The sequence below is a fragment of the Triturus cristatus genome, chromosome 8 (assembly GCF_964204655.1).
Source record: "Triturus cristatus chromosome 8, aTriCri1.1, whole genome shotgun sequence".
NCBI classification, from domain to species: Eukaryota; Metazoa; Chordata; class Amphibia; order Caudata; family Salamandridae; genus Triturus; species Triturus cristatus.
In genome coordinates this window covers 1,268,219,672-1,268,241,566 of record NC_140591.1, presented here as the reverse complement: position 1 = coordinate 1,268,241,566, position 21,895 = coordinate 1,268,219,672, and the positions used below count along the sequence as shown (strand labels likewise).

General features: G+C 44.8%; 1 protein-coding gene across 1 annotated transcript in view; it reads right to left on the bottom strand.

The window, feature by feature from the left end:
- F5 (coagulation factor V) overlaps positions 1-21,895 on the bottom strand; it is a 582,702-nt gene that overhangs the window by 460,046 nt on the left and 100,761 nt on the right. The window contains exon 3 of the mRNA XM_085622982.1: positions 10,590-10,712. Coding sequence (XP_085479108.1) covers positions 10,590-10,712 — 123 coding nt within the window. The remainder of the gene's footprint in view (positions 1-10,589; positions 10,713-21,895) is intronic.

Genomic DNA, 21,895 nt, shown 5'->3' with positions numbered 1-21,895 from the left:
AGCATGTTATGGTTGCAGGTGTATTGCTATTTGTTGGTTGAATTATCAGCTTCCACATGATTACAATGTTAGCATTGTATCTCTAGGGAACACTGTGCCCACACTTTCTGAATATGCCGTTTGTGCCTTTTTATCTACTTTCTTGCTTTGCGTGGAACATCATATGTCGTTGGATTTGGACTTGGGTATTTTTCAGGTTTTTTAAGGATTCCTAAATTATACTCTTAGGTAATTGAAATGTTTTTGAAATTCTTCTTTTATGAATAACAATTAAGTGATTGATGGTTTACTCAGTGTAAACATGAAACAGTAGCAAATTCTCATCCGGATCATGCAGAAACATATGTGAAAGTCTGAAAACTTTGCTTGCCTGAATCATTGTCCATGGTTACTGGGATTAGGCTGTACTACTGAATATCAACATCAACAATATTGAGAAGATACAAGAATATCGAGGACAAAATATTCAGGATTGAAATACCAAAAGGTAAGCTGATATAGGTATAGATGTACTATTCCTAACAGTCAAAAAACAAAAGAGGGAGTGAAGAGGAAAAATGGTAGAATCATCCTCCTCTAAATCATACAAATAAACAAACAGATTCCACCTATTTTAAAATATATCCTTCCTAATCTACGAATTCTGTAATGATGGTGGGAAAATGTGTTAACCCTAAGAGTTGTACTGGGAAACACTATGTGTTTTTTTGATAACCCTCACACACCAAATGCTCATTTGGTGTCATGCTTCATCATTGGATTCTTCCCGTCCCGCTGTGGGACGGGGCGTGCTGCGACCTACGAAGACGAGGAAGCACTTATTTGGTGAAAAGCTATGTGTGGTGCAGATGTGGGAGTGGTAGGGTCAGAGGAATTAGTGGTGCAAGTTTAAAAGTTGCCTGGCTAGAGGAAAAAAATATATTTTGTTACTTTCCCTGGCTGGTAGCATTAAAAAGGGGAAGAGTAGGGGGTATACTATTATGAGAAACCTCCTCACCGGTCAACATGTATCAAAAGCCATCCCCCTGGCATTCTCTTCAGGACCATATGTGATCCCTAGTCCACTCAACCCTTGATTAATTAAATTTGTGTGCCTAACAATTTTTATTTTTTAGCCACAGTTCATGCCAATTATTTAAGCATGCAAGCCAAACCTCATTGGTATCTGTTTCTAATAAAACTCTGTAAAGGAGAAACAACATAGGAGAGACAGAAATTACTGTATCCAAAACATCACCATCATGTGGAATCATTAGGAAAAATGGTGGTAAAACCACAGTGATATATTGTTCTCAAAATTTGAGGTGCACCACACTTGTAGTCTATAGTGGGTGCTGTGCTGCCCAAGGCTGGTATTGCAAAGTCGCTTATAAAACACTTAAAAACACACACTTCACACACAGACATGCCAAAAAAACACCTTTCACAATGATGGTCTTAAAAGTATGTGTCATGTACATACATCACACACTTATTTTGTTTGCTGTGGCTAGTTGTACAATCGCAATTTGTTACATACATTATTCTTGTAAAACTATAGCTCCATGAGCTTGACACGGAAGGGGAGGGCGCCTGTAGTCAAACACTGCAGGAATAATAAAAAGAGATTTTAAGAAATCAGATCTCTATTGGTTGTCATTGCTGTAAATAAAAAAAAGGGGAGGGGGAGGGAGGGAAGAAAAAAAAGGGGGGGCTTGAAGGCCAGCCTAGCCTTCACTTGCATCGTCAAGGCTGCACACTCCAGATAAATACCTTCCATGGCTCCGTGGAACGTCTACTGAGCATTTAGAGCCTCTATTTACACCCAGTTGGAAAAAAAGGCGCGCTAAGGAGTGTTTGGAACACTGAGCCACGGGAAGGTAGTTATCTGGAGAGTGTGCAGCCTTGACGATGTAAGTAGAGGCTAGGCTGGCCTTCACGCCCCCCTTTTTTTTCTTCCCTCCCTCCCCCTCCCCTTTTTTTCATTTACAGCAATGACAACCAATAGAGGTCTGATTACTTAACATCTCTTTTTGTTATTCCTGCAGTGTTTGACTACAGGCACCCTCCCCTTCCGTGTCAAGCTCATGGAGCTATAGTTTTACTAGAGTAATGTATGTAACAAATTGCGATTGTACAACTAGCCACCACAAACAAAATAAGTGTGTGATGTATGTACAAGACACATACTTTTACGACCATCATTTTGAAAGGTGTTTTTTCGGCATGCCTGTGTGTGAAGTGTGTGTTTTTAAGTGTTTTATAAGTGACTTTGCAATACCAGCCTTGGGCAGCACAGCACCCACTATAGACTACGAGTGTGGTGCATCTCAAATTTTGAGAACAATATATCACTGTGGTTTTCCCACCATTTTTCCTAATGATTCCACATGATGGTGATGTTTTGGATACAGTAATTTCTGTCTCTCCTATGTTTTTTCTCCTTTACAGAGTTGTATTAGAAACAGATACCAATGAGGTATGGTTTGCATGCTTAAATAATTGGCATGAACTGTGGCTAAAAAATAAAAATTGTTAGGCGCACAAATTTAATTAATCAAGGTGTGAGTGGACTAGGGATCACATATGATCCTGAAGAGAAAGCCGGCAGGATTGCTTTTGAAACATGTTGACCGGTGAGGAGGTATCTCATAATAGTATACCCCCTCCTCTTACCCTTTTTAATGCTACCAGCCAGGGAAATGAAATATATTTTTTTCCACTAGCCAGATAACTTTCAAACTTGCACCACTAATTCCTCTGACCCTACCACTCCCACATCTGCAACACACATAGTTTTTCACCAAATAAGTGCTCCCGCGTCTTCGTAGGTCTCAGCACGCCCTGTCCCGCAGCGGGACGGGAAGAACCCAATGATGAAGCATGACACCAAATGAGCATTTGATGTGTGAGGGTTATCAAAAAAACACATAGTGTTTCCCAGGACAACTCTTTGGGTTAACACATTTTCCCACCATCATTATAGAACTCCTAGATTAGGAAGGATATATTTTAAAATAGGTAGAATCTGTTTGTTTATTTGTACTATTCCTAACACCACATTTATATACTTTAACCCTTTCTATGCTCATGACGGAGCGGTTCCGTCATGAGCCACGGTGGGCGATTGCTCATGACGGAACCGCTCTGTCATGGTACCCACCAATGGGGGAAGCGCTGGTGCTCCCCCCATGGGCAGCCCATCAACTTCCCTCCAACTAGGATGGCAGCGGAGGAGTTTCTGCTGCCACACCCGACCCGCCACCCCCCGTGGCAATTCTATGAGGTTAGCGCAAGTGATGTACCATTTTTATCAGGAGATCAGGGGGAACGCTGGGTGGTAGGAAATTTGTGTCAGCCCGGTGATACCACAACTTTCACACACAGAAATTTGAGAAAAATGTGATTTTCTTCTGCTAAATTTGAGGTGTGCAGGGCATTCTGGATAGGAAAACGTTGGGGGATCCATGCAAGCTATACCTCCCTGGACTCCCCGGGTCTCTAGTTTCCAGAACTGTGTGGGTTTGGTATGTTTCCCTAGATGGCAGCCGAGCCGGGGGCCAACAACCCAGGTGACTCCCCTTGCAAAAACAGGTCGTTTTGTCATAGGTATGTTTGATGTCTCCGCAATAGGTTTTGGGTCCTTGCCTGTCCCGGGTACTTGGCCCACCTACACTAGTGAGGTACCATTTTTATCGAGAGACTTTGGAGAATGCGGGGTGGGAGGAAGTTTGTGGACCCATGCAGATTCCAGAACTGTCCATCACAGAAATGTGGTTTTTTGACAAGGTTTGAGGTTTGCAAGGGATTTTGGGTAACAGAGCCTGGTGAGAGCCAGACAAGTCACCCCTTCCAGGATTCCCCTAGGTGTCTAGTTTTAAAAAATGTATAGGTTACTAGGTTTTTTTAGGTGCCGGGAGAGCTAGGGTTCAAAATCCACAGCTAGGCACTTTGCAAAATAAGGGTCAGTTTTCACTGTAAAAATGTGGTGTGTCCACCTTGCGTTTTGGGCCCTTTCCCGTCGCGGGCACTAGGCCTACCCACACAAGTGAGGTACCATTTTTATCGGAATACTTTGGGGAATGCAGGGTAGGTGGAATTTTGTGGATCTACGCAGATTCAGAACTTTCCATCACAGAAATGTGAGGCAATGTGTTTTGTTTCTTTACAAAGTTTGAGGTTTGCAAGGGATTCTGGGTAACAGAACCTGGGAGAGCCACACAAGTCACCCCCTTATGGATTCCTCTGGGTGTCTAGTTTTCAAAAATGCATAGGTTTGCTAGGTTTATCTAGGTGCTGGCTGAGCTAGGGTTCCAAATCCACAGCTAGGCTTTTGTAAAAAAAGGGTCAGTTTTCACTGTCAAAATGTGGTGTGTCCACGTTGCGTTTTGGGCTGATTCCTGTTGCGGGCACTAGGCCTACCCACACAAGTAGAGCAACTGAATTTGTAGAGCAACTGTTATTACCTATTGAATTTCGATGCATTTCTGCCTTCCAAATGTAAGACAGTGTGTAAAAAAGAAGTCACTTTGAAAAATATCCTATAATTCACATGCTAGTATGGGTACCCACAATTTCGGAGATGTGCAAATAGCTACTGTTTCTAAACTCTATATTTTGTTCCCATTTTGAAAATACATAGGTGTCTTTGATATCTATTTTTCACTATTTATATTTTACCAAATGAATTGCTATATACCCAATACACAATGAAAAACCACTGCAAGACACTGCTCAGTTATTGTCCCTGGGTTCCTCGGGTTCTTGGTGAACCTTCAAGTCCTAGATACAGGGGCAGCTCCTCCACTAGGGTGGAGGAGTGTCGCCCCACTGCTTTCTCGCAGTGCGAGAAGCAGAAATATAAAATGGTAATAACTTTAAGTTTGGTTACGGGCAGGCAGACGGGTGGGCGGGTCTGCTCTGTGAGCAGGAGAGGAGTAGTGTGCCCATTTCTGCCCTGAGTGTGCAAAGACTGTTTGGTCGGCCCACTGGGTCTGCCCAAACCAGTCATGTGCACTCTATAGTTCTCCATGCAAGCTACAGTGCAGCCTACATGGAGAACAAGGCCTCTCCATAAGCGCCTGGCTGTGCACCATCCCGACCAATCACAACGCTGCTTGCAGCATTGTGATTGGCTTAGGGGAGGGAACCTGGCTGCCTGCTTCCTGTTCCTGCCGGAGGCAGGAGAGCAGGAGCCAGAAGACGCAGGACCCGGCCGGCAGAAAGGTAAGTTTAAATATATATCTTTTTTAATATTAAATTAACACCCCCGCGTGACATCCCCTGCGACCCCCCTTCCCGCGCGACCTCCCCTGCGACCCCCCTCCCTGCGCGATCCCCCCTCGCCTACCCCTCCACTCCTGAGCCATGCCGGCAGCGACTGTTCATATATCCCCACTACCAGAAGGGTGCACAAATGGGTCAACTAATTTTCAATTTTTCTTAATTTCAACTGTTAGTTTCTATAAAAAAAACCTTGAAGGATCTACACAAATGACACCTTGATGAATTCAGAATTTTGTCTACTTTTCAGAAACGTATAGCTTTCCGGGATCCACTATTGCTTTCACACCCATTTCTGCCACTAACTGGAAGAAGGTTGAAAGCACAAAAAGTAGCAAAACTAGGCTATGGCCCAGTAGAATGCCAAAACTGTGTAAAAATATTTTGGTTTTCTGACAAAAGATGGTGATTTCAGCACCACAAACCCTATGTTGATACCATTTGCAGGAAATAAAACCAGACGCTTTCTTCCGCAGCACCTTTTCCCCATTTAAAAATGTTGGGACTAATTTCTGGGTCCCCTCCAAAATCCCTCGGTACCTCTAAAATCCCCATGATGTTGAAAGAAAAGGATGCAAATTTGGTGTGGATACCTTACGAGAATAAAAAACAAGCATTTGCAATGCAATAGGTCTCGCATTTACGTAAGTTTGAGCTATTGGCACTGTAAATGACAATGCCTTTTTTTTATGATTTGGTTTTTAAAACATAAATATAAGGCATTGCCATTTCCGATGCCAATAGCTTAAACTTGCATAAATGCAACACCTATTGCATTGCAAAGGCTTGTTTGCTAAGCTGCTGGAATTTTCTTCTTCTCCTTCCCTATCAACGCCCCTTACGCCCTCGTGAAGCAGGCGCCTCTGGGAAACACTACCTCAGGGATCGCACAGGCATTTTCCTTTTCCAAAGCTACAAAGGACGAACATGCAGAGTTGGACATTTTTGCATTTAGGTCACCTACAATTATTACCTTAGGGGAATCCTCCGAATTACTAATGTCACGGATAAACATGAAGATTGAGCTTACTAGATAATCATACATTTTGCCCGGTGGGATATAGATTGTTGTACACACAAGCACGGCATGCTGTTGTCGTGCTCGTGTTTGATGTAGTCTTGAGCGTAAACCTTGCTTCAGGCTTGTGTCCATTTTCATAGAATGTCGTCATCCGTCACATAATGCATTGGAGGTTGGTGTTAATGGTGGGGCACGTGGAGCTTCATTTGTATTGGGGGGTAAGATATATATATATGGTGGTAATGACAGCTGTTGTTATTACTGTCTTGGACTTACCGCTGTCAACACGTCGCGCTGGAAATAAACGTTTGAGTGTTTACAATTAACGGACTCTTCCTTATTAGTGACAACCTAGATCCTACATAGAGGTTAGCTATCAGAAAACAAGTATTAACATTTTCCCCAAGGGAGCAGCAGTCTCTAGTCATTAAATCAGTGTCCGTTCTGTTGGAAACCTCTGTACTATTTGGAAAGATGTTCCCGCACTACTGAATACGCTAAAATGCCAAAGGACATGAGATTGTCATTTTATATAAACCACAAATAATAAATCAAGCAGGGCAATTTGACAATGCACTACGTTAATGCATGAATTAAAGACTTAATATAAAAATAAAAAACAAATACAGTATAATGTGTTCTCAGAGTGTGTAATATATTTAGGAGTCCATAGTTGTGTGTTCGTTTTGTACTTCAAACATTATTAAATCAAATTATAAAGGGTTTTTGTTTAGCTTCACATCCAACCACTTTGTGGCGATATGGTGCTGTGAATTCCAAGTGTGAACCAAAATTAAATTAAGGGTTGCAGTACAAGTGTAAGTAAATATGCCACATAAAACAAGTGATCGCAGCAAAAAGATGTGGATGCATGCTTGTTTTTGCTGCCAGTTCCCCTGGGGCACAAGCAGGCATCCACTTCTGTCACGATAGCTGATTGCAGCAAAAAAGACAGAAGTAGATGCCTGCTTGTGTCCCGGGGGGACTGACAAAAAAAAAAACCACTCAAAGCGTATTGGCACCAGATGGCCCGCTGGGTGTTGAGAGGACTCCATAGGCGACAGTTTTGTTTGTTTAGATACGAGTTTTCCGTCGCCATTGCGCAAATGTAAAAAAAAAAAATGACCATGCCTTTTATATATGTGTTCCTGAATCTGCAAGTGGTGCGTAGTTTAGGAGTAAGGCTCAGCACGCCACATCATGCATGCTAAAACACTTCGCAACATGAAGACACCAACTGAGGAGAAAGCAAGTAACATATTACTGTCCTTTATCTTTTAAAACCCTGATTAATACTGTGTCAAACAAACTGCAGCTTAAAGTCACCAAGGGTGGGAGTTAGTTGAAGCATTTTTCCCTTGAAAACATAATAGGGGTGTGCAACAGCGATACAAATCAGGCATTCGTATCTAGAAATACATATGAATTAACATTTCTTGCGCTGAAATGTAATCTGGTGCATATTTAAAGCCCTTGGGCAAAGTCCACGCTGTAGAAAGACTGCAAAAATAATAAATACATAAATGTGACTTTAGAAGAAACAAATATTGTTAAAGGCACACATTTAATAGAACTAGTACTGTCCAAGCTGTTCTGTTGAAATGTCTGCTAGTACAGAAATACCGAAAATCAATTTGTATGGGTGGCCTCTGCAGTCAATGGGTTTGATATTCCAGAGTAGAGCGTGAAAAGGCCAGCAGAGGGCATCCGTACAACAAACAAAAGCTCAAAACTCGCACCTTTCATAGTAGCCACACGGAGCATGTTTCAACGCGCTGGGCCGAGATTGTAGGGACAGTACAGGAGTTTGGCTATTCCCACGCGGTCTGCCTTGTCACTCACCAGCCTAGAGAGTCTGTCACCTCACCAGCCCGAGAGGTGCAGCTCTCAACCCCGCAGCTTCCGTAGCTCGATGCTGGCTCAACGCCCCGGTGTTTCATTTATTAGGGGGGGGGGGGACAGGGAAGGCAAGCTCGGTGTCAGCGAACGCAAGAGGCACATTTCAGTTTATATTAACAACGCAGGAACGGATGACGATTTCTTGAGAGGTTTCAGAACACTTCGCGAGATGTTATCATAATGTGTATATGGTTTTTTGATTTTCATTTTGTCTAAGTTGTCTCAGGTACTTTTCCGCCTTAATCAGTACTGCGTACTTTAAAACAAGAATCTCCACAAGACTAACTTAGTCTGTAATTGCACCACGCTAAAACAAGCAACACTGGTTAATGGGAAAAAACATGTGTTTTTGGACGGAACACGAGCGCTGAGACTTTGCTGCAGAACGACCAGAAAGATCGCCGTTTTTGGGTACAAAACAGAGAGCCGACAAGGTGACCCGCAGGGGAGAAATGGTGTGTTGGTGGAGTGCGAGGTGTGTCGTGGTGAGAGGCGGCGCCGGTCTCTTCGTGAACTTTGTGCGCAACCAGGCATGCAGCTACTCCAAACACAAGCAGTTGTGTTCCGTCCCAAAGCTCATGTTAACAAGAAGGGCTGGGCGAGAAGGGAGGGGGGAATGCCAGCAACAGAGGAGCCCGCGAAAGTGAAAGTGATCGTGATTACGATTGCTAGGAGGAAAGACACATGGCGCTGCGCGCGTGCACGTTCACGTGCACTGTAGCTTTAGGCCACGGCAGCACTTTGAAAAGCCCAGATATAAAATGTCTCTTCGAGCCTTTGGCTCGCGAGACCTAATGACAGGGGCGTGAGCGTGAACTACCCCAAATAGCCAAAAAAAGGCTTAGCACAAAGGGGGAAGGCCTAGCAGAGAAGGGGTTAAAGATATATGGATGCTTTGTCTGTTTTTGTTGTAGGAAAAAAGATGCTAGTCCCATATTGTAAACCTCTTGTTTAAACCTCTTGTAGAGAGTTATTATGTAACAAACAAACAAACAGCTACACACTGTATGGATTTTAGACATCAAAATATTCCACATATAAATCAATTTTACTAGGACGCATCTCTATAACTAATCAGAAAGGTTCTACTACAGATGCTATATAATCAGCTGATGGAGCTCCAGGGGCATAGCTTCGGGGAGTGTTTGGGGTGTTACACCCCCCTAATAAATTAGTTTTCTGGTAAAAGGTTGGGTACAGGAGCCTACAGTCGGGTATGGTGAGGTGTCTGTCGAATTACACCAGAAACTTTTACATAAGCATAGACGAAAACGCACAAACACTCTCTCTGTCTCTGCTTTTAAAGTCTTAAAAATGTTAGGTATTTTACTAAGTATTGTGTTTTCTCTCACTCTGCATTGGTCCCCCTTTACCCTTGGCATAGCTGGGGGGGGGGGGGTCCGTCCCGGGCAGAACGTGTTTTGGGGCGACGGCCATCTCGGGGCGTCAACAGCCCCCCAACCCCTGCTCCTCAATGCGTTTGCCACGAGGGGGCGGCAAACTGAAAAAATACTCGCCAGCACCCCCCGCTCTTCACTGTGGCTGCCGTGGGGCAGCAAATGCAGAGACCGCCACAGGCGTCGATAAGGCTAGATACGCAACTGCCCTTGCCACTGACCCTTAGCCACTCTCGTGTGCCCTGCTTCTTTTATACTGTATTTTAACATTATAGACAGTGTGATTGTTGGGAAATCTGAAGCTCACATGTCCCTGTGGAGCTTACAAATACTTTCAGACCTACAGTTTACTAACTTTGTTTGTTTTGAGACTTGAGTACACAAACTGTTGAAATTTCAAAGTTTCAAAAGTTAATCCTTAACTTAATGACTTTGCCCTCAGTACAACAGAGAGTTAAGCCCATGATTCTCTGCATCATTCAGAAAGCTTACAGAGTCACAGTAATCTGCCACACTGACAAAAGCTGTCCCTTTCAGCACATCTGTTTGTGATCTAAGATTCAGCAGCCCAGGTTTAAGTGGCAGCCTAATTTCCATAACAGACATGGGGGGGGAAGCTTGGCTGCCTTCGCTGGAACACTGTAATTCCTAGCCACTCTCAAACCTGTTTGCCTTCAAACAGAGATAGAAAATGAACTCCTTCAAAGGGGCTTTCACAATACTTCAAGGCTAACTGAAAAGCTCTACACTTACCCTTTTCCGAGGTGCTGAGTCCTGTTATCACCCTATTGACACATTCATCTTTACTTTTAACCCGAGTCCCCCACCCACAAATTATCAGATGGGAGTACTCTAGGTAGAGGACAAGGCCTTGGGTATCGCACTGTGGACAGTAATTGACTCAGTGCTTTGAGGTGGCACAAGATGACCTGCATGTGCTCCAAATAACACTTAAACAGGTGAAGTAAATGAATGAATGACGTTGCTTATATAAACTGAATGTTGCTTACCTTCTGATCTCTTGCCGTATGCCACACCTTGTGGATGAATGGTGAGAGGCTTATTTGCCATGTTTTTAAAATGAACCATCAAAATGTCACCAACCTCAGCACGAAGGGTTGGTCCAAGTATACCTAAAAATAGAATAATAAATATGTGTGAGCTCTTTGCTAGTAGTCTGCTCTTTTTGGTGCAACATGTTTACAGAAACTGCGTACCTATTATAGTGATAGATGTAGACAAAGTAACTAAAACATGAAAGACTATAAATAGTAACCACATAGGAAGAGCAATAACATACATCTGTCATGTGTAAACATTGCGCAGACAATTCACAGAAGAGGACAGAAGTAATCTAAGATGATTACCTACAAGAAGTCATTTCATTATCAACGAGGGGCCCATAAGAACTGAAGTTATGGCGGCTCAAAGTTTGCAGTATAGTGGTACCAGCAGCTGTAACATAGCAACAAAACCTACAGTGGTTTCACCAAAATACAATAAGCGTACTACTCACACTTTGGGACACAGGAACGAAACCGCAGTCCCCGTCCCAACAACTTATCTGAATCCTTCATAATTGTATGCTCTGCAGTCAAATATGAAGCTATATTCATGACCTGCTAACAGACAAAGCTCCAGCTACCATGGCACTCATTGAGACATGCTTCAAGGATGCATCAGTACCAATCCTCCCAGATATCCTATAAAGGATTATAAGATCCTAACCAAGGTGAGAGACAACAAAAGAAAAGCTGTAACCTTGTCTGAGGTTCTGTCTCACCCTCAGAACTCCAGGCTCCTACTTTTGATTCTTTAGAATAAGTATCAATGCATCACAAATACAGTAATCTCCTTTGAATTCAAAATATTTTCCCACCCTTTCATGAAATGTTACACCACTTTCCAGAATTACATCCTTGATAGCGTATAGGTCATAATTTCCAACTTGAAGACAGCTTTCACCGAGGAAGGCATGACCACTGGTGCAGACGAAACATCCAGCATCCGCACCCAAGAAATCACTGATCCTTTTTTCAGCTGATGCTTTTTTCAGCTAGTGGACCAATCCATCTAAAAAGGAAGTTGCAGTTTATATTTCCTGCTATCCTTGGTTATAAACTCAATATTTGTACTTTCTCATTGGTCTAATGTGTAAATCAAATTGTTCAACTTCTATATTGAAGATGAGTTCTATACAAGGTCAAAGTAGGAAACAGGTAGGATGGTGGTTCCCCCTTGTTGTCACAAACTAAATTCAACCATTCAAGTTTTCACAAGTTCTACAAGGTGGAGAGAAGTGAGCAATGCTTGCTTTTCCTGATAGTCCTGGAGAAATTAGCAGTTACCCAAAACAAATGGTCAACAAGGCTCAAGTCATTTTACAGATGAGTGGCTGCAAATGAAATGTCACCGAATAACACTTGAATGGAAGTGGAAGAAATTCCAAATGCAAGCAGGCCAGTGTGAGTGTAAAGTCTATGCTGCTATATACAAGTCTATGCTCGCATATACAGACAAGCCTGAGAAAGGGTAAAAAAGGCTACTTTGAAAAACCACAAATTCTACAGTAAAACTCTTCAGAATCAAAAAATACCTGATGGCCCTAGAAATGGCCCAATCTTCTTGAGTGCCCATTGAACCACTATGAAATGAACGGATGTTGTTCTTTCACAACAAAACCTTTTGGCAAATATGTAACAGTCCTGATCCTTCTCTAGCACCAATCGATGTTAAGAGTATTGGTCTCACTTCCTGGGGTTACACCAATTCAGCCACCCAAACTCTTGCTTTCTCGCGGTGCTGTCCCAGAAATATTCCTGCTTTTTTAAATTGACCTTGAAGTAGGTAAACAATTCCTTGTATGTGTGATATGACTACAAGGAAGCAACCCAGTGGTCTCCCCTTGTAATGAATTATTCATATAATTTCAATATAGATTTTCGAAAATTGCTAGCACTCCTAAAAATTGTTACCACTTACATAAGTCCCCTTCTTTTTCTACACTGGAACACTATTCTTTTTGGCCACACTCTGTCCCCAATTTCTTACATTATCATTCCTCATGTGTTCTTCTTATAGGGCTGCTATCCTACTTATATTCTAGTCCTGAGGATGATCTTGTCTAAGTAATCCTTGGGAACTGAAATGTCCACTATAATAATTATCAATAGACTGCCTTCTTCATCTCCTACTAGAACTGTAAACACAGAATTCGGTCATTTTACCGTCGTTAGGAGCTGGCTATGACAATTTATTGCAGCCATTGAGTTTTAATCAGGTACCGCTGTCCCCTCATGAATCACACTTGTGAGCATTACGGCACTGTACTTTTACTCGCAATTGTAGCACCCTGGAATGAACTGTTGTATGAATTTGTACACTACAATTACCAGTGTCTATGTAGTTATTTACCAGAGCCCACTTATTTTCAAGCAGTTAGGCATGTATTATACAGCTATATAGTCTAGGAATTATGTGAATCCACAAGTCCTTTACTAGCACAATGCATGACGCCCCATGATCATATTGTCCGCGATATAGTCTTATCAACCTGGGAGAACCACAGTTTTTGTATTGCACAAACATTACCCAGTTTTTGAGGGATGACCCCGCTTTATCATTTAATTTTTTGGATACCCAGTGTTACGGGGTGACAAAAACTTCCAATACTTGAATAAACACACAGACTGTTCTTGGCAATGAAAAGACAGTATTTACTAACTGTGGCGACAGGGAAAAAAACAATACGGACTGCACCTCAGCCCTGCTTAGGCTGTCTCTGGGGTTTTTCTCAAATGGCTGTTCGCAGACAAGCCTTTTTTCTATGCAAATCAACACAATAATTTAGTACATATAGGGCCTCATGTAGGTAAATAAATTTTACCGGTTCTTAAATACCGAGCCGTACCGAATCGGTAAATTAGAATCGGTAAGTTATATGTAGGTAAAAATTCGGTAACAGTTACCGATTCGGTAACATTCGATAATCACGAATCGGAATTCACCGAATCGGTAAATACCGAGGTGGTATTTACCGAATCGGAAAATACCGAGGTGGTATTTAGCGATTCGGAAAATACCGAGGATACTACCACCTTCCCTTAACTAAGTAGCTAATATCATAATTATGTTATAATAGAAGGTCTCTTAGGCTTGAATAGGGGACCCCATACCTCAGAAATCAGCTCAGTGAAATCACATCACAGGAGCATCAGGAGCCGTCTCGCAGGAAGGTTCGTCTTCGGTCTGAATAATAAACATGATGTCTGTGATATGAAAACCACCAACTGTCAGGTATTTGCAGCTGCGCGTGTGTCATGGCTAAATAGTGGGTCGAACAACCTAGAGTGGAAAACATGCATTGTGTAAAATTCCAGACTGTGTGTCACAGCATGTACAGACCAAGGTCGCTGCGCAGAGCTTGGGATGGGAACAACAGAATGCACTCGTCTGAAGGAAGTCTCGAGTCAGCAGTTTATTCAAGAAAGAACATGTAAACGCAGTGTCGTGTGCAAAGACAAAAATATGGCTACATAACATTCAACGTGGTCATGCTAACTGAACAATGTATGTACGTATTCAGGGAGAACTCACTACACGCCCCCTTGAGCGAAGCAATATTTAATAGGCAAGAATAGAGAGAACGCAGAGTTCAGTTTCGTCAGAGCAGAACAAGGCGTAACCAATGCAGCGCCAAAGTCCTAAAGTCCAATTAATTGCAGCATACAATTCCAAAAAACACAATGCAAGTATAGTAAAAAACTCAAGCCGACCATCAGGAAGAGAAAAAAGAGAAATAAAAGAAATAAATGTTGCGCCAGGGTGCTGTCCAGTAGCACAGGCGCAATGGACGACAATCCAGTTAATCCATGAATGTATAGGCAGCATATGTGGCCACGGCTTCCAACAAAAAATCGTTTGCAGGGCCACTAAAAGTCTCAGCCATCCAATTAAGTAAAGAAAAGGAACATACGTGTTCTCCAACCAACGGAGCCTCTCGCACAATCAGAGGGCACCCGGAATGTTCCTCCAAATAGCTCATGGACAAGAAGTCGTAGGCTGCCGCTGAGATGTCCCAATTACCCAGGATACCATGCGCCGCACCACACGCCATGATCCGGACACCAGAACAGGACAACTCGTGAGACACTAAGGGCCTCATCAGTCGATCGAAATCCGGCACCGGAGACACCATGTTGGTCAAGCACAAATCCAGAGGCCATTCAAAGGGACAATCCAGGCAGTGTAATACAGGTTGTACGCAGGTGAAGTAGGAATACCTGAAGGACAAACCATAAGCCAGGCTCAAAGTCGCCAATGGCAGAGTACCATAAAAGTCAAGCATCCTATCACGAAGAAGATGCAGACGGGACAGGTGCTCGTGTGGCACAGAAGGAGCAGCCATTCCGGAGTATGAAAAGGAAAAGCAGCACACCTGCCACTAGCGCCAGGAGCAGCGGGACACCTCCAAAGATGCTCGAGAACAGTGAATGAACAAATGCCGGAATTACACCAAAAATAGGTTGGAAAGAGGTCACGAGACCCGAGCCCACATGTGTAAAAAAATGAGCCAGGCCGGTCGTGGACGAGGCATTGAAAATAGTTTGGATCAAAGAGCCGAAATGCAGGGGGAGGTCAGTATTCAGAGGCGCCTGTACCTCAGTGCGCGTATTAGCAACGTGAAGGACAAATGTTTCACGAGAGGAAGTCAAAGGCACCTCTTTGTGGGACAATAGCGCTCTATTCTGCTCAACTTGTTGAACTCTGCTTTCAAGGTTGGAATCGAAGGCCAGATGGAAACATCCAGCCGCACATGCGGGGGTGGAAGAAGAACAGTATTGCAGCAGACAACTTTATGCGAGACAGTTATGTACGGGATTCCCACTCACATCCCGCAGCAAGCTTCATTATTCAACATTAAATAGATACCGTTTGCAAGCAGAGTGAAAGGAGGTGTAATCACAGGCACTGGGATACCTCGTAGGACGCACGCCAAATTCGGGGCTTGTACATTGCATGCGCCGTGTACTTGCATGTGCCTATTGTCTCATGTATGAATCCTAGAAGAGAGAGTGCTAAAGCTATTATCTATAACGGCTAAAGCCTTCTCCATGTTTGCTTGGTCAATAGCTCTCAATCTGGAAGCCGCCTCACTGTGCGACAACTTGCAGACTTCGTTGTCAATAGCATACGCCCACCTTTTGGTTGTGCCACCCACAGGACCATTCACAAAATCATTCAATTCGGTATGCACATTGATGGAGTGGGTGGACTTCCTGATCCTGTAGATGTGCTCTGTGTCAGCTGGTGGACAGATTGGGATGTGTGTACCATCAATGCAGCCAATGAAATGGGGGAACTGTGCCATGTGAGAAATGTCTGTTTTTGTTTACTGCAGTGCAGCCTGTGTGTTGTGGAAGCTGATGTAGTGGTGCATTCGCTGCATCATGGCATCCAGGAAATTCCTGAAGGAACGGGACAGGCAACTCTGGGATACACCACCCACCGCAGCTGTCACCACCTGATAAAAGCCGGATGCCAACAGATGTGGGCTGCAGAGCACCTGCACATGTGGTGGTATGGCGTGCGCCCTTCTTATTGGCTGGTCCAGGAGTGGGTGCAGGTCCCTGATTAAGGCCATGATGGTTTCGGGGTGTAGCCTGTACCTCTCATGTATCTCTGCATCAGTCAGCTGGAATAGTGTGATGCGCTGTCTGTAGATGCGTTCCTCCCGTCGCCAAACCCTCAGTCCTGCTGCCTGTAGATGTAGGCGCCTTGCAATGACGTACATAGCGGGCATGTTGTCCACGCTGTTGCATTTTGGGATTGCTTATCTGCACTGTTGATGGTTACCACCTGCTTTCAATCCGTGTTAATTACCGACTCTTATTTACCGATTTTCTTGGATTTCTTAATTACCGAGTGCTCCTACATGTCATTTTCATTTTTACCACTTCATATTTACCACTTCATATTTACCGATTCGTTAATTATGTATTCGGTAACTCTGATTCGGTATTTTGGAATTCGGTAAATATGAATCGGTATTTACCGCCTCATATTTACCGAAAAGTGGTTTTTGGACTCCTACATCTCACTTGTCTGAATACCGGTCGGTAACGGCATATTTACCGAAAATCGTCCGTTACCGACCGGTATTTGGCTACCTACATGAGGCCCATAGTAAATTATAGTTGACTAGCAGGTTACAGATTTAAGATGGAAAAATACTCAATGGCATGTGACCTCTTAAACCTGAATTCTGGACTAAACCATTACACATTCTTCATTATACTTCTGACAATGCTTAATGCTAGTGCAGTCTTTGGCCTATGAATGTGCGGGTGTGTCATGGTAAATGCAATTTACTAGAAATGTGTGCTGGCAGCACTGTGTGCCTGAGACCTTCCTGTGCTCAGAACTTAGTTTATTCCCTGCTAACATTGTTTAATCAAGCACCTGTGTGTTCTGGGCTAATTCGATTATGCACCCATTGTCTAATCAGGCCACAATCTGAGTTTCTTCCTTGCACCCATTGTTTAATCACGCACCTGTGTGTTCTGGGCTAATTCGATTATGCACCCATTGTCTAATCTGGCCACAATCTGAGTTTCTTCCCTGCACCCATTGTTTAATCACGCACCTGTGTGCTCTGGGCTACTTCGATTATGAAGCCATTGTCTAATCGGGCCGCAATCTGAGTTTCTTCCTTGCACCCATTGTTTAATCAAGCACCTGCTTACTCTGGGCTAATTAGGTTATGAACCCATTGTCTAATCAGTCCACGATCTGTTTAGAGGCTCTGCGTGTGCCGAGAGACTTGTGTGCTGATGTTTTTAATGCTTTCAAGTATTTTAGACATGAGTTGGCCTTTTACTCAATACTCTTCCAAGTTTCCTATTCCACAAAATGTTTGAGTGAACTTTTCACCTTGGTTGTGTCAGAGTGGGAGTTGGGTCTAAACAGGTTTTTAACCACAAAGAGCTGTGTGGTTTCTGCTAGGGCTTGATGTTTCACAACATTTTCATGCTTCATATTTTCTACAGCATGTTAATTTTTTACAATTCCTACAACACAAGTGAGTTTTTCACATTTAACTCAACAATCATGGAATCTTACTGGAGAGCCTCCCTTTAATTCATAATTCATATTTTGAATATGAGCGGCTTCTCCCCTTTCAACCAGACACTGTGGAGACCTTTTTATATGTACCCGGTGGAGAGAATGCCTACTGGCTCGCCCCTATAAATGGTTGGTTAACTCTCTATTACTGAAGTCCTTGGGCTTTAATGCTGGGAGGTTCACCATCATATGACAGCTTGCTCTCTCTTCTTGACCAAAATGCTTCCTCCTTGTCAATAGAAGCACTTTCATCAGAAATGAACTGCCACACTTGTTGATAACAAAGGATAGAGTGGGTAATCTGCTGTAGGGTGGGGAGAGGCAAGTCCTCCTTTGTCCTGCCAGCCTAAGTGGATTGCCCTCCAGAGTCTACATGGCCCCTTAATCCTCTCACCTTCAGTTCTCTTACAGACTTAGTGCCCAAGTCAATACCAGTCTGAAAGACACAAAACCTAAGTAGACTGCTTGACAGTGACATCTTAGTCAAGCCCCAAATAAATCAAGTAATCAAATAGGTCTCCTGTCATGTTTGGCTTTTATTAAGAGTGATTCCAATTCTATAAGCAACTCCAAAAATAGTTTACCTCCTACTTTACCTTTGACTATGTTTACACTACCTACATGGCATTACTCACTTCAACACTTTCAAAACTCCAGGGAACCCAGAACAATGGGCAGGGTTACTGTCTGGAATTTGTTCATGACTCACATTTCTGAGTCTTTTTTAAGCACCAGATGTGTAGGAGGCAGAGCTTCAGCCCATTCTTAATGGATGCTTTGTGAATCACATCTGCTGAATGGTGCTTGCATGGTTCAAATATAGCACATTTTAGTTTTCACTTTACCTTAGCTTTCACAGATTCAGAGTGCTAACTTTTCGCTTCCACAGACAGATGCTTTTGATGATCTGCACATCATGGAATTCCAATTTCCAGGGTTCTCAGACTTTATCACAGGCTTGACACTATTTTTGCAGATAAGAGACAAAGGGCCTCATGTAGGTAAATAAATTTTACCGGTTCTTAAATACCGAGCCGTACCGAATCGGTAAATTAGAATCGGTAAGTTATATGTAGGTAAAAATTCGGTAACAGTTACCGATTCGGTAACATTCGGTAAATACGAATCGGAATTCACCGAATCGGTAAATACCGAGGTGATAATTACCGATTCGGAAAATACCGAGGTGGTATCTACCGAATCGGAAAATACCGAGGTGGTATCTACCGAATCGGAAAATACCGAATCGGTACGTACGGATTCGGTAAATAACATCACATGACTTGACGAAACAGCTAATCCTGTGCAACGACAGCCCACCCAACCAGGAACTGCCCACACCCAGGCAGGTGTACACAATTAGCCGAAGTGGCCACACCCAGGCAGGTGTACATAATTAGCCGACCCTGGAGAGGCTCGGAGTGCAGAGGAGAGGCAGGGAGCAGTTGCATGTGCGAGCGGGAAACGACCAGCATGTCCAGCCAGAGCACACAGAAAGACGGAGGGGAAAGGAGGAGGAAGCTCAAATTCAGCCCCAAGGAACTCCAGGTGCTGGTGGAGGAGGTGGTGAAGCAGCACCAGAAGCTGTTTGGGAGGCAATCCCTGCAAGTGCCTGAGGCCGAAAAGCGCAACATATGGCTGGCCATCCAGGCGCAGGTCAATGCTGTGGGAGTGACCCACAGGGAAATTGAGGTCCTCAAAAAGCGCTGGTATGACCTGAGGATTGTGACCAAGAGGAAGATGGGCGACATCCAGAAGGAGGCCAGCCAGACCGGAGGTGGAACCAACAGGGCACCTGCCCTCACCGAACTGGAGGAGCTGGTGGCGGCCACACTCGAGCAAGAGAGCGTCGTGGGTCTTGGGGACGCCGACAGCTCTGCCAGAGCCGCAACACACCAAGGTAAGACGAAAGCACAGCAATGTAGCCGCCCCTACCCCTATCCCACATCCCCCATTGTGAAACGAGAATCACACTGCAGTCCACACGTGTCAGTGCAGACAGGCAATGCATTCCGGGAGATGTAGTCAGGGCAACACTAACCATGACGTAAATGTCACAGGGCAACAAGGCATGTCACGCACTCGAGGCACAAGGAGACAGAGGACAGATTGGAATGTGAAATGATTTATTGTGACGCTTGCAATGCAGCCCTTCGGGGACACTGAGCCAATGTTGTTTTTCTGTCCACAGATGTGACATCATGCAGTACAGGGCATGCTGCAGGGGAGACGGCACACCGGCCACAAAAATCACCTCTAGCCACCACGAGTTCAGACCAGGGAGCAGGCCCACTTTCAGCCGCACCACCTACGCAGCCAGCCGCGCCGCACACAGAGCCACCATCACCTCACCGAGAGCCAGCATCACCACCACCAGAGCCAGCATCGCCACTCATGTTCGATTCACCGGCCACATCTCCGCTTGCAGGTGTGAGAATGAGGAGGCGTCCAGCAGCCAGGCTACGAGCCTTAGACACCTCGTCAGACGACAGCATGGGCCCAGAAGACCGCACCGGGCCCCAGGAAGGGAGCCATCCCACTGTGCCCCACACCTCACAGGCAGCACAGACGGGAGCAAGAGGGCGCCGCAGGTCGCGTGTCCAGAGTCCACCAGCACCCACTGACGGCCATGGTGTCTTCTTGGGGCTCGAGGGCCAAATGTTGAAGCAACAGCGCCTGCAATCAAAGGCAGTAATGTCAGTCCAGAGGCACATGCGGGTGATGAGGACAAGCTTAGTCAACATGGACACAAACATTGGCGGCATGGCTGCGGGCATTCGGGACATGTCCCAGTCAATCCAGCAGTTGTGCAGCAAATTAGATGCTGACATCGAAGCACGGCGCCGGGAACGCCAGAGAAGGGACACTACCAGCAGGGCACTCAACCGTCTGGCAACTGCGACTTCCCTACTTTGCCGGCGCTCTGTGACGATGCAGGAGGGCCTAACACAGTGCTGCAGCGACCTGTCACGGGGGATGGTGCAGGTGACAAGTGCACTAGGGGTGCTATTGACTAGTCAGGCGTCGACAACTGCTGCAGGGGATGCTGCGGAGAGCATCGACACCAGCAGCAGCATCACACCCCCCGTCCCAGAAGCACGCAGGAGCAGCAGGCGGCTTGGGGTTGGCTCTAGTGAGGATGCACAGGCCGTGCAATCCACCACTGCAGCGCGTATGCGCAAACATTGATGTGGCCCTGCTTTTCCACTTGCCATTGGGTGACGTAACCCTGGACATACTCATTGTATAGATGGCATATTGCCAGATTGGCCTGTTCATGTGTTCATGGCGTGGTGCCACATTAAACTACGTCATGACTTCTCACAACTCGCTGTGTCCCCTCACTTACTCAGAAATAGTTGCATGTGATCTCTGCCCGTCTCTCTCTCCCATCGATTGCAGTTGGCACTCTAGCTGCGCTGCCCTCTGGCTGGCCTGACTCATCCTCGTTGTCCTCAAAATATGTTAGTTCCACATCTGTACCTTTTTTCGTGGCAAGGTTGTGCAGCATTGCACAAGTGGCAATTATCTTGCAGCAGGTGATGGGTTTGTACTGGCGTGCGCCTCCGCTCTTGTGGAGGCAGCGGAACCTGCTCTTCAGCAGTCCAAACGTGCGCTCCACCACATTGCGTGTAGATTTGTGGGCCACGTTGTATCGTCTCTCACTCTGGGTTGCTGGGTGTAGGTAGGGAGTGAGGATGAATGAACGGCATGCATATGCACTGTCGCCTGGATGAGTAAAAGGGAACCATCAGTTACATGCCTCTATACACTCTGATTTGCAGGTTTCAAGGGGCGTCACTGTTACTTACCCAGCAGGTATCCCTCTCCGAATTCTCCGGCTCTCAGTCGTGTGTAGATCCCACTATTCTGGAAGATGTAAGAGTCGTGGGTGCTCCCAGGAAACTTTGCAACAATATCTGTGATGATGTTCCCTGCATCACAGATCACCTGCACATTGATGGAGTGGGTGGACTTCCTGTTCCTGTAGATGTGCTCTGTGTCAGCTGGAGGACAGATTGGGATGTGTGTACCATCAATACAGCCGATGACATGGGGGAACTGTGCCATGTGATAAAAGTCTGTTTTTGTTTTCTGCAGTGCAGCCTGTGTGTTTGGGAAGCTTATGTAGTGGTGCATTCTCTGCATCATGGCATCCAGGAACTTCCTGAAGAAACGTGACAGGCAACTC